Raw genomic sequence first — 12,437 nt, 5'->3', positions numbered from 1 at the left:
CCGAGACAGGATTGTCTCGAGGCACAAATCTGGGGAAGGTTACAGAAAAATTTCTGCTGCTTTGAAGGTCCCAATGAACACAGTGGCCTCCATCATCCATAAGTGGAAGAAGTTCGAAACCACCAGGACTCTTCCTAGAGCTGGCCGGCCATCTAAACTGAGCGATCGGGGGAGAAGGGCCTTAGTCAGGGAGGTGACCAAGAACTTGGTGGTCACTCTGTCAGCTCCAGAGGTCCTCTGTGGAGAGAGGAGAACCTTCCAGAAGGACAACCATCTCTGCAGCAATCCACCAATCAGGCCTGTATGGTAGAGTGGCCAGACGGAAGCCACTCCTTAGTAAAAGGCACATGGCAGCCTGCCTGGAGTTTGCCAAAAGGCACCTGAAGGACTCTCAGACCATGAGAAAGAAAATTCTCTGGTCTGATGAGACAAAGATTGAACTCTTTGGTGTGAATGCCAGGCGTCACGTTTGGAGGAAACCAGGCACCGCTCATCACCAGGCCAATACCATCTCTACAGTGAAGCATGGTGGTGGCAGCATCATGCTGTGGGGACTGGGAGACTAGTCAGGATAAAGGGAAAGATGACTGCAGCAATGTACAGAGACATCCTGGATGAAAACCTGCTCCAGAGCGCTCTTGACCTCAGACTGGGGCGACGGTTCATCTTTCAGCAGGACAACGACCCTAAGCACACAGCCAAGATATCAAAGGAGTGGCTTCAGGACAACTCTGTGAATGTCCTTGAGTGGCCCAGCCAGAGCCCAGACTTGAATCCGATTGAACATCTCTGGAGAGATCTTAAAATGGCTGTGCACCGACGCTTCCCATCCAACCTGATGGAGCTTGAGAGGTGCTGCAAAGAGGAATGGGCCAAACTGGCCAAGGACAGGTGTGCCAAGCTTGTGGCATCATATTCAAAAAGACTTGAGGCTGGAATTGCTGCCAAAGGGGCATCGACAAAGTATTGAGGAAAGGCTGTGAATACTTATGGACATGGGATTTCTCAGTTTTTTTATTTTTAATAAATTTGCAAAAATCTCAAGTAAACTTTTTTCACGTTGTCATTATGGGGTGTTGTGAGCAGAATTCTGAGGAACAAAATGAATTGAATCCATTTTGGAATAAGGCTGTAAGATAACAAAATGTGGAAAAAGTGATGCGCTGTGAATACTTTCTGGATGCACTGTATGAATATTTCTGGGGGAAGGGGGTCCACAGCTTTCATCAGATTCTTAAAGGGGTTTGTGACTCAAAAAAGACAGAGATGATAAAATACCTGATGCAATGGGCATCAATGGGAACATCATTTTCATGTTGGTTTAAACTGCATCTTAAATTTCGTGGTGTAGTGAGGGTGGGCATGGTGGTGCAGTGGGTAGTGCTGCTGCCTCACAGTAAAGAGACCTGGGTTCGCTTCCCGGGTCCTCCCTGCGTGGAGTTTGCATGTTCTCCCCGTGTCTGCGTTGGGTTTCCTCCCACAGTCCAAAGACATGCAGGTGAGGTGCATTGGCCATTCTAAATTGTGCTGGGTGTGTGTGCCCTGCGGTGGGCTGGTGCCCTGCCCGGGGTTTGTTTCCTGCCTTGCACCCTGTGTTGGCTGGGATTGGCTCCAACAGACCCCCGTGACCCTGTAGTTAAGATATAACGGGTTGGGTAATGGATGGATGGATGGTGTAGTGAAAAGCAATCAATCATTTGGGTGATAAATATTTTTATGATATGATCAAACTGTGCCAAAATGAAGTACACCAGGTGCATTTGCATTCCATTTCAATCTATTGAAATTGCATTTAATGTTGCCATTGTGATGCACCATCTGTTGGAACGACAAATTCAGTGCATTTTATTACTTCCTGCTTTACAAAACACATTCCAAGAGATGATGCACTGCAAACACAGCGTTGCTTACTTGGATTTCAAGCCGTCCTCGACGGGCAGCCCAGCGGGTATAACACGAGCAGATCTCGGTTTGTCTGGCAGTTGCCCTCTCTTGGTTGTAATGCGCCATCTACTGGAATGTATTGTGTAATGCATTATATCCCTGTTGAGGTTTGTGAGCTGCCCTTAGACAGCTGGTGGTCTTTTTTGACAAGAGATGAACTGTGTCGTGCCCACTTGAGTTCACCCGTGATGGACACTCACAGTTATTTAAAGTTCCACAGCATCCCCTCTAAGGCACATGTCACTCCCACCTACAAGCCTGTGATCGGATGGCGGCCGCGCTCTTATTATCTCAGCCAGAAGCTCTTGCATGAGTTTGGGAAGCTGTGGTTTCTTATAGTGGGTTTATTTTGAGCTTCTGTGAAGGTTTAATTTTCCCTTGGAGACAAATCCGTATTATCTGTTACTGTATATAGCGCCTTTCACCCTATCTGTCTGACTGTCTTGTCTCTCAATCATACAGTGTCTGGCTCACTTGTGCCTGCTGAAGAGCAAGCACTTGGGGGGCCGCGCGCGCTGCATGTGCCCCCCCCCCCCCCCCCCTGTGTGTGCAGCAGGTAATTGTGGGTCTAACACAGAGAAGAGAACGGGTTCCATTTTAAGTCCTCACTTTTCCTGTGTGTTTCTCCCCCTCAGGTGACCTGCGTGATCAACAACTTCCAGAGTCGACGGCCGCCCCTGCCAAAGCTGCCACGGCCAGAGCCCTTGGTGGGCATGCCAATGATGACTTTGCCGTGTGTCGAGAGTCCACTTGAAAAGTTAAGTGCTGCCCAGGTAAGGGGCGGGGGGCACGGCCTGGCTTTATAGATGCAGCATCGCCCTTTTTATTTGAGGCTTTGCATCCCAGCGCTTTGAGCCGATGGCAGCAAAACTGCTTGGAGTGGAGACAAAACGGCGGCGCTGTTGGTGTCTGACAGTATGGAGCTGATTTTGGGGACAATTGTAGGGCGCTGGACTCCCCTAGGAGGGTGCAGCTCAGTCGGACCCTTAACAGTCAGGGACTGTGACGTTCAAGGTAAACGACCCACCCGGACCTCCTGATCCTAGAAGTGAAGCTAAGCTGCGGGTTTTCAACAAAGATGGACAGCAGGATACCGAGCCACGTAGAGTTTACGGGTCAGAGGGGCAGTCCGGTCCAAGCGTCCATCCTGCTCAGGACATTTGCAGTTCATTTCTCTTCGGTTTTATCCCAAGTCTAAAAATCAGTTCTACGTCTTATTAGGGTTTTCTTATTCTACTCGCAAAATGTCCTCTCATCATCTTGTGATGTTACTTTTACGTTACGTTTTGTTCTTGGGTGCCGCCATTTTGGTGAAGTTGCATCGTCGGTTACCTCAGTAGCTCCCGCCATGTGACCGTGTGGTGGCGACGTCAGTCCCGGCTCATTCAAGATTGAATATTATTAGCGATTACGTTGTGTTTTGTTTGTTTATCTTTTTTGACTCCTGGTATACAAGAGTGTAGCTCCGTTTTTTTGGGGGTTTCTCTTTTTGACGCCCAGTGTCAGCCTTTGCTCTTCCTCACGTGGAGGCCACTACTGACGATCCTCTTCAGTCGGCACCTCAACCCACCACAGGGGTAAAGGAAGGGAAGGACAGAAAAAAAAAACAACGCACATCCACCGCTCTCCTCAAAGGCGATCTCTTTAAACACCAAACCCCTGCTTTAAATATTCTCCACCTTTAACCTTTGAACCTTAACACTTAAAAAGACAATAAAGAGACACCTCATCAGACAATATACAGTGGGGGGGAGTAAGGATTTGATCCCCTACTGAATTTGTAGGTTTGTGGGAAGGTGAAACGTCACAACTGGTAGATCCGAATGGCCAGACAGAGCTCTGGGTAACACAGCATCATGGGAAATGTAGTCTGAGTGAACACGATAGGAGTTAAAATTGTGTGTGGTTGTGGTTGGTGAAGGTAACAATAATTGGAGTTCTGCAGTGGGAGAAATGAGTATTTGATCCCCTGCTGAATTTGTAAGTTTGCTCACATACAAAGAAATGATCAGTCTCAAATGTTTATGGTAGTTTCATTTTAATGGAGAGAGTCAGAATATCAACCAAAAATCCAGAAAAAACACATGACGTGAAAGTTACAAATTGATTTGCATGTCATTGATCCTCTACAGCCCAGACAGAATTCTGGCTCCCACAGATTAGCCGATCAATCACAGATGATACTCCTGATCTCAACTCGTGATGTGTAGAAAGGCCACCTGTCCACAGAATCCATTTCTTCCTTTCCGTCCTCTCCACCATCATGAGTAACACCAAAGAGCTGTCAAGGGACGTCAGGAACAAGAGGTTACGCACGTCTCGTTTTCTGCTATCGCTCGTCGTCTACACTCTCCAGTGAGAACGGCCACGAGAAGCTCCTAGGGATCGCTGCTGACCAGAGCGACGTCTGTTTTCTTCCGTCGATTCACAAAGGAGCAGCAGGCAGAGCAAAGCAAAGATGTTTGTGTGAAGTTGGCACCTTCTGCTCTTTGTCTGCCTGTGCCCAGCATGCAGTGCCCATCTTAGAAAATGACAGTGCTGCCAACGAAGGGTAATGACGGCCAACAGCCTGCCGTGGCTTTGTCTCGACTCTGTGCAGTTTTTTTGCTCTCCTTCCCTCGGTTTTGGCTGCTTTTTAACGTGTGCCCTCTCCTCTGATGCGTTAGGGGCTTTTTGTATTTTGTTGCTTTTTTTTTTTTTGGAAGCACTTTATTTATTTATTTATTTGTTTTTTATACAAAGGGCCGTTGCATCTCTAACACCTGCTCCCAGCCTTTCATGAAGTGTTCACCTCATTGTGGCTTTCAAAGCTGGATGATTTATTTCAAATTTTGATTTTTTTCTTTTTTTTTCTTTCCAAATTACCCTCCTAAGTAAAGTTTGGGGATGAAACATAAAATAAAAATGAAGTCGTTGGACGCTCAACACAGGCTGGGCATTTCAACATAAAGTGCAAGCTGCAGTCAGTCAGCCAGTGAAGCCTCAGCTACAGTAAATCAGCAAAACCCACTGGAGTTTCTGTCTGTCCTGCCAGCCTATCGCCACATTGGCAGCAGCTGCCTTTGGGGTTATAACACGGGCACGGACCACAATAAGGAGCCGTCCGGCACATTTATTCAAAGTCTGCATCATTAGGGGCTTCTGCCTCACCGATCCAATCTCTGGTTTAGAATCTGTGTGTAGGCTGAACGTTCTCCCCGAGTCCCTGTTAGCCGAAGTGGCGCTTTTGGACTTGTGCTGAGACAGCGATAGATGCTGAACGTTTTGAAATTGTATGACAGCTTTCATGGTGGACATTTATATTACAGATAGCAGACATTTGGTTTTAATAACACTGCAAGACGAGCACTGGGAGCCGAAGGCTCCTTCAGAGTCACACAGGCCGTCTGCGCTGGGAATGAGCTGGCAGCCTCTGACTTCACTGTGCACCGTTATGGCCAGGGGTTACATTGATGAGGTAGGACCACCAAGTCAGAGATAGATAGATAGATAGATAGATAGATAGATAGATAGATAGATAGATAGATAGATATGAAAGGTAATAGTGTAGAAAAGGAGCTATATAGGCACCTGACCCGGCACAGAAGGACACAGAGGCACGTATAAAACACAAGGACTTTTTATTTTCTTCTTCACCATGACCCACAGGCAATACACAGTCCCACAAGCACTCTTCTCCACACTCGCACAATTCTTTCTTCTCTCCCACCACTCCTACGCAAGTGTAGTAGTCATCCTCCTCCTCATCGTCATCATCATCATCCTCCTCCTCGCTCTCTGAGTGGTGGTGCTGGTCCTTTTTTATACCCCACCCGGAAGCGTTCCAGGTGCTTGATCACCTGGTCCTAATTGCATTTCCGGGTGGGGCTGAAAATTCGACCAGCCAGGCTGCAGACTCCATGCAGCTCCCCCTAGTGGCCATTCGAGCCCCCAACCAGGCTGTGGAGGACTCCATCTCCCATGGAGCCATGCGCCAGGTTGGGGAATCATCGTCTGCCAGGGAGGCTGCCACCAAGCGTCCCAGGGGAGGTATTGACGTGTCCATGGCTGCTTCCCCGGAACAAATGCAGCAGAGGCGTCCCTGCCGGGCATGGGACCTGGCTGTCCTTCACAATAGATGGATAGATAGATATGACAGGTAATATATAATAGATAGATAGATATGAAAGGTAATAGATGGATAGATAGTGTAACCACAAGGGGGCACCAGAGAGCCACAGACCCAGCATTACAGTACACAATATATGAATAAAGGATTTGTGTTGTTCCCAAAAGCTCCTTTCCAACAATAAGCCATAAAAATTAAATAAATCAGCAATTCTTCCTCCTTGCGTCCTCCAGTTGAGTGATGCCCACCACCTTCCCACTCTGACTCGACCATGTGTGGCAGCGGGCTCCTTTTTCAGCCAGACCTGGGAATGCTCCCGGTGTCATTGCTGTATCTTCTTGGCCATAAAGAAAGGAGGGAGGTCCTCCCCAGACAGCCCACCCTATCAGGCCGCATTTCTGGACTTTCATCTCCCAAGCACCCTTGAGGCTGTCCCAACTGGGTTGTTGTACGAGGACCACTGGCATATGGGAGATGGAACTGCTGTCTACTCTTGGCTTCCACTTGTCCATTTACTATTTCTTACCATCCGGGTATGAAGTTACTTTCCTGTCCAGCCTGCCACTTTGTCTGCATCATCGTGCTGGCCTCCCGTTTGGGGAGTATGTTCTCCTCCATCTCATCTGGGTTGCCTGTTCTCCTCCTACAACACATAGATGGACAGATAAAGGTGCTGTACATTTGATAGATAGATAGTGCCTTTCACATCCATCTGTTTATCATGTGTCTACCTATGTGATAGATGGATGTGAAAGGCACTATATGATAAACAGATAAAGGTGAAAGGCACTATATATCTACTATTATATAGCGCCTTTCACCTTTAATACATTGTAGATAGATAGATAGAGGTGCTATCTATTAGATGGATCGATCTGTAAGGGGATTTCTCCAGGGGTTCCTTCCGCACCCCAAAGACGTGCCTGTTAAGTTAATGGGTGACCTCACTTGCACTGTTTGAAATCCCATAATTTTATATAACGTCGCACTGCTGATATGACGGCTCACCACCCCATCAAGTCATGACATCACAGCCACCTAACCCCCCCTCGCCCCCGCTGACCACACATGGTTGTCATGTTCTGCTACGTCCGGCCATTGTAGGTGACTGAGGGTCCTGCCAGTTGAACCCGAGGCTCCTGACGCCTCCTGCTGCCATTTCACAGTTCATCTTGTGTCTTGTTATACTTTCATGATGAATGTCGGCCATTTTGTAACCAGCAAAGTCCTGAGTAGGGTCACGGGGGGTCTAGCATAGGGCACCAGTCCACGGTGCCTCACGGTGACTGAGTGAGGCCATCACAGTGGCAGGCTTCACTGGCACCGTGTCCTCTTTTTGTGAAGTGGGCCGTCTTGGGTGTGCCCTTCACTTTCAGGTGGCCTACAAAGACCAAACCCTGAAGAGTTTTTCAGTTTGGTTTTTGTTTGTCTTGTCCCCCCCCCCCCCCCCCCCCCGCAGTCCCTTTAGCGTAAGCCTCACATCTCCAGGTCCTCACTAAAGGTGACGGCAGCTTCTCTTCGTGCCTCCCGCTGAAGTGCTGACAGGGTCTTCTCGGCCCATCCACCTGTCAGCAGGTGAGGACTGTGCCCACTGACTCGTCAACAGGGCCCAATAGCGGACACGGCGGGTGGGCTGGACAGTCTCAGAGCTGACGTGCGATTCTGCCAGGCATCTCCCCTTTCTTTTCATTCTGCTTTTAAATACGACTTCCCTCCTAAACACAAAGTAAAGCAAAAGCTTGGTGCCAGTTTGATGTTGCGGTGATGCCCGTCAGCTGGCAGTGGCACAAGAACTGGTATTTGGGGTGCACTGAGCACTTGCTGCCCCCTTTGCCCGTGTCCCTCACCCTCTGTCTCTCTCCGTCTTTTCCAGGCTCAGCGAGTTGCCTTCTCCGAGGTCACATGAGCGCCAGCCCTACTTGTTTCCCGCCACCCCGGATGTGCTCATCCCATCCCGGTCCATCTCCAGCGAAGTTTAGCCTCTGGCACCACAGACCCCCACCCTCAACCCCCCCCTAAGACCAAGACGTGAACCCAGCACAGCATTTCACCCACCTGCCCACTACAACTGTCACCAGCAGGCCATCAGCCTCACTGGAGCCTCCATGCCACCGGCTAAGGACCCCACAGGAGGAGCTGAAGGAAGATCTGTGTACCCGTCAGTGTGGTTTGAGGCATGGTGCCACCCCACCATTCAAGTGCTGGTCCCTCCTTCCGAAGACTGGTGAGAGATGTTTGGGGACCCTCAGGGCGACAGCAGAGCACAGGAAGGAAAGACCCAGGTGGCAGCGTGCCCTCGTCTTCTGCATCTCCTTCGACTCCTTCTGCTCAAATGGACTGCAGACCCTGACTTGGCCTTGGCAGTTGCTCCAGTGTTTGGGATGGCACCTTGTCCAGAATGTGGCATCCCACCTCTCGCCCCATTCTTTGGCAGCTGCAGTATGTCTGCTCAGGGTGGGATGGCAAATGGGGCAAAGCAATGATGGGCATTGAGGCCGAGTGAATCCACGGGTATTTAGAAGAAGGCTCCAGTGCCAGGAGACCTTTACTGTACAGCAGCATGGGACCTGGGGGGCACCTCTCTCTGCATAACCTACCCACTTTAGGGTACAATTTACTAAGCACTAAAGTGCCACTCACAGCCAACCATAAAAAGAGAGAGATGCAGGTACCCATCCTGTACCCTCTGCTTTGCCCTTCCCTCCTCAGACAAAATCTTCATCACATTGGCAGATGATCAGACCCTTGCATCCGCCTGGCACCTAGTTCAGGATGTGCTGCCAGCATCCTATCCGGTACCTACTGGCTTTGGTTATGATGCCCATGTGAATGCCAATGCCTTCATTCCCTATCCGTCGCCACAGTGCCCATGTCACGGGTTGGTCAGCCATGGACACACAATGCCACGTAACCATATTAAAGATGTCTGCCGCACGGGTGGCTAATCCAATCCCTGTATCCCTTGCCAGTGCTCTACCATCTGTGTCCTTTAGCGGGCATCTGACTCTTCATGTGAGCACAGTGTCACCTTCTTCCTGCTGATTGCCACTTGCTTCATTCCTGGATGCCATCTCTGTCACACTTTTTGCAGAGCTCTGTGCCACCCCTGCTATAGACCTTTCATGTCCTATTTGAGTGACACTGCAAGCTTGGCCCACTGTGGCACCCCGGGTAACAGATGGTGGTGCCAACTTAAAGAGTGCGTCTCCTTTCCCACAAATGGGGTTACAGAGATGCCAACTTGAAGCTCAGCTGCACTGTGACTGCTGGCACTTCTTCAACACAAAAAGAATTTTGTGAGCTGGCTGGCATGGAGAACGGGACGATTTGGCCTCAGTGGCTTTGTGAAATGGGCAGCCCTGCCAGTCCCAGCTCCTTGTCGTGGCTTTGTCATTCCCGGGAGACCTTCAGGCCACCAGCAGCCCTGCGCCAACACTAGGGCTGGGTGCGGTGGTGCCCCCTGCTGGCACTGACTGCCCCTTTTTTTATACGCTTTTTCTACGAACGGCTCCCAGCAGACTCCTGAGCACAATGGGAAGCGCCACAGCCGCCGTGGCCACCGTTTTGACCACCCCAGCACCAGCAGGTGGTCGCCCTGTCGATGACCACACATTATGGCCAAATGTGATCATTAAAGCCAAGGGGTCGCCCTTTACCTGTGGGGGGGAAAGCAAAGGAGCGGAAGGCGGCGCCCCGTCTGTCGCGTGTGACGTGCATGCTGTGACTTTCTCGCGTCTGTGTTTGTTACGGTGGGCGCGTGCTGGGGTTCGGTGTGAACGTCAGGCCTCACTGGTTCTTCAAACATTTCTTTTGTATTCTTTGTATTAAAGTGGGAGCTCAGCTCTGTGTGGAAACGCCTTGCTTGTCGCATGTCATTGTCGCCTCGGTGATTTACCGTCCTTGACAAACGTTTTGAAATTCCACCAGTGACGTACTTCCAATAAAGATGCCGTGAAAGTCGCTATATAAAATACACTTCGAGAGGTGAGCCAATCTGGAGTTACGAAGACCAACAGAGCGCAGTGCCTATGGGGTCGCCGAAATCACGAGACCCCCACAACGCCAGTCATGCGGCGCCCATCGTATGCCAGGCTACACTTGGGTGGTCTGTGGGTTGTCGGACTCGAAGGGCGCCTCGAGGTTGACGCTGTGGCCGTTACCTGAGGGCGCGGCGGGTGAACTGCGCATGTGCCGGCCAGCGGTGCATGCTGGGATAGACGCACCTTGCGCAGAAGCGCTCTGGGCGTGCGATGCAATCTTAACGATCGTTTTCAAACCTTTGCGACCCGTACAAGTAAAACCGTAGCGGGACATCGAAGCTCCACAAGGTGTCTGATCCCCTGCGCGTTCAGTTCTGCTGCCACGCCTTGGGGCGCCCAAATAAAGCGGGCGTTTCACCGGGAGCAGCAAACGTGGGTGCGTCGCTTGCCGTTTTGTTTTGTTCTCTTTCAGGTGGTTTCGTTTTAAACTCGGCTGATGGTCACCTGCTTAATTTAGGCCAAAACCAAAGAGTATGGCGGGGTGGCGCAGTGCTTAGTGCCATTTCTGGTGGAGTTTGCACGTTCTCCCGGTGCGCCGAGCTTTTCTTCCCAGAGAAGTTTCTTTTACTTGACAATTCTGAATGTAGGTGTCATGGGGGGTGCCTGGGACCCCTGTAGTCGGCTACAGCACCTCATATATAAGGATGATGCCCACCCTGTGCCAATCACTGAACAGTAAAGGTGCCAGTGTTTGATGAACTCCCACCCCACCGAAGTGACCCGTGAAAGTGTACAGAAAAACTGCACTCGTACATAACCCACTTCAAGTGGGGGTCTGGGTTACGCTGGGTGGGCCTCGCAGAAGAAGCCCTGAAGTGAGTTTGAAATGTGTCCGTGCCCGTGTGGGTGGGCACTACAGTGGCCTGTTGTGGCCCGTGGCTTCCTGCCTTGTGCTCGAGGTTGACGCGACGGGCTGGGGCTCCCTGCCAACCTGCACTAATAAGATCGACGGGGGATTCAGGACCCTCCAAAGCAGACGTTATTGTGTTGTAGGCTTCAATTGAAATGGAGGCGTTTCGTCCATCAGTCCACGCTCGACATCCCATAATGACAAAGTGAAAAGTCTTCGGAAAGGTTTGTACATGTATGAATAATGACAAACGGAAATCTGTCATTCATGGGCCTACCGAGACCCTTAATTCAGCGGTTTGCCGAAGCCCCTCGGGCAGCTCTGGGCCTCCTCGGTAAGTCTCCGGTCTCCGCTCGCCTGGCTGCTTGTCCTGTGGGGGCCTAACTCAGAGATTTGTCCCCAAACCGGGTGGACTCGGCTCACCCGACTCCGAGGAGGTCTTCTTCAGCTCCGAGCAGCCCCCCTGTCCCTGGCATCAGGGTGACGAGCCGCAGACCTGCTGTGCCCTAAGAGTTCAGCTCGTGTCTCCTTCATCTCCGAGTTCTTTACTCTGCAGGGGCTTCTGTCTGCCGCTCGGGCTGGTCGAGAAAGTGACGCAAAGGTGCGACCCTCCAGGATCAGCCTTAGAGACCGGTAGCTAAGAAATTAGGTATGTCATAGATCGACGTGAAAGGCGCTATATAACGGGGGCTGTAAAGGAACAGGAAGGCGCCATATCATCGACAGACAGGCGGCTGGGTGTTCGTCAAAGGGCACCTCGTGATGTTTAAAATGCTGTGAAGTGTGGCGTATGATAGACGTGAGTGTACAGCAGGGAGACGGACATGAAAAGCTGATGAGCTGCTGACACACACGGCTCTGAAAGGCGCTATATAACTTGAACCTACATAGCGGTGAAAAGAGGCGCATGATGGCCATCAAAGGCACTGTGATGTTTGTCAAAGGTGCTGCATATGACAGGCACCATTTAATGTGGTACATGATAGACAGAACTGAAAGGCGCTATATCAGGGGGGTCGAACTCCAGTCCTGGAGGGCCGCAGGTTTTCATTCTCACCATCTTCTTCATTAGTTTTTGCTGCTAATTAACTCCTTTTGCCTTCATTTTAATTAACTTGACTCAGGCCTCTTAGTTGTTTCTGTTTCTTTAATTAGCTGCCAAACACAAAACAAGGTGCCACATGAGCAGCTCATCTGTGCCCACCACACAGTATCTGAAAATAAGAAAGGAGAAGACCTCAGTAAGGCTGATCTCTCAGGTCCACAAAACACCTTGACGGTGGTCTTAGAAAAAAACAGAAAATCAACATGTTTGGAAATGTCTGCTGTGTCAGAATGAGAGCCGTAGAATTAAATAACGGGTTTAATTAGCAGCAAGAATCGGCTTCTCATTAAGAGACTGGGTGGAGCGAAATTAGGTGGAGTTTGAAGCCCCAGTTTAGCTGGTCAACTGTTGACTTGTTTCACATTTGATTTCAGTTTGGCTGTCATTTAA

At 50.2% G+C, this 12,437-nt stretch overlaps 1 protein-coding gene across 7 annotated transcripts in view; it reads left to right on the top strand.

Moving 5' to 3' along the window:
- The window catches only part of plppr2a (phospholipid phosphatase related 2a), a 66,457-nt gene extending 56,551 nt beyond the window's left edge, over positions 1–9,906 (top strand). For 5 of the 7 annotated variants that reach the window (XM_028823397.2, XM_028823394.2, XM_028823395.2 and 2 more), the window contains 2 exons: positions 2,580–2,701; positions 7,926–9,906. In XM_028823397.2, the coding sequence (XP_028679230.1) occupies positions 2,580–2,701; positions 7,926–8,031 (228 nt within the window). In that variant the 3' untranslated portion in view covers positions 8,032–9,906. Of the gene's footprint in view, positions 1–2,579; positions 2,718–7,925 lie in introns of all 7 variants that reach the window. The other 2 variants (XM_051920403.1, XM_028823400.2) reach the window with 1 other exon arrangement.
- Positions 9,907–12,437: the final 2,531 nt, after the last annotated feature.

Source organism: Erpetoichthys calabaricus, chromosome 17 (assembly GCF_900747795.2).
Source record: "Erpetoichthys calabaricus chromosome 17, fErpCal1.3, whole genome shotgun sequence".
NCBI classification, from domain to species: Eukaryota; Metazoa; Chordata; class Cladistia; order Polypteriformes; family Polypteridae; genus Erpetoichthys; species Erpetoichthys calabaricus.
Note: the sequence above shows the minus strand (reverse complement) of the source record. Positions and strands in the feature narration are given on the sequence as shown.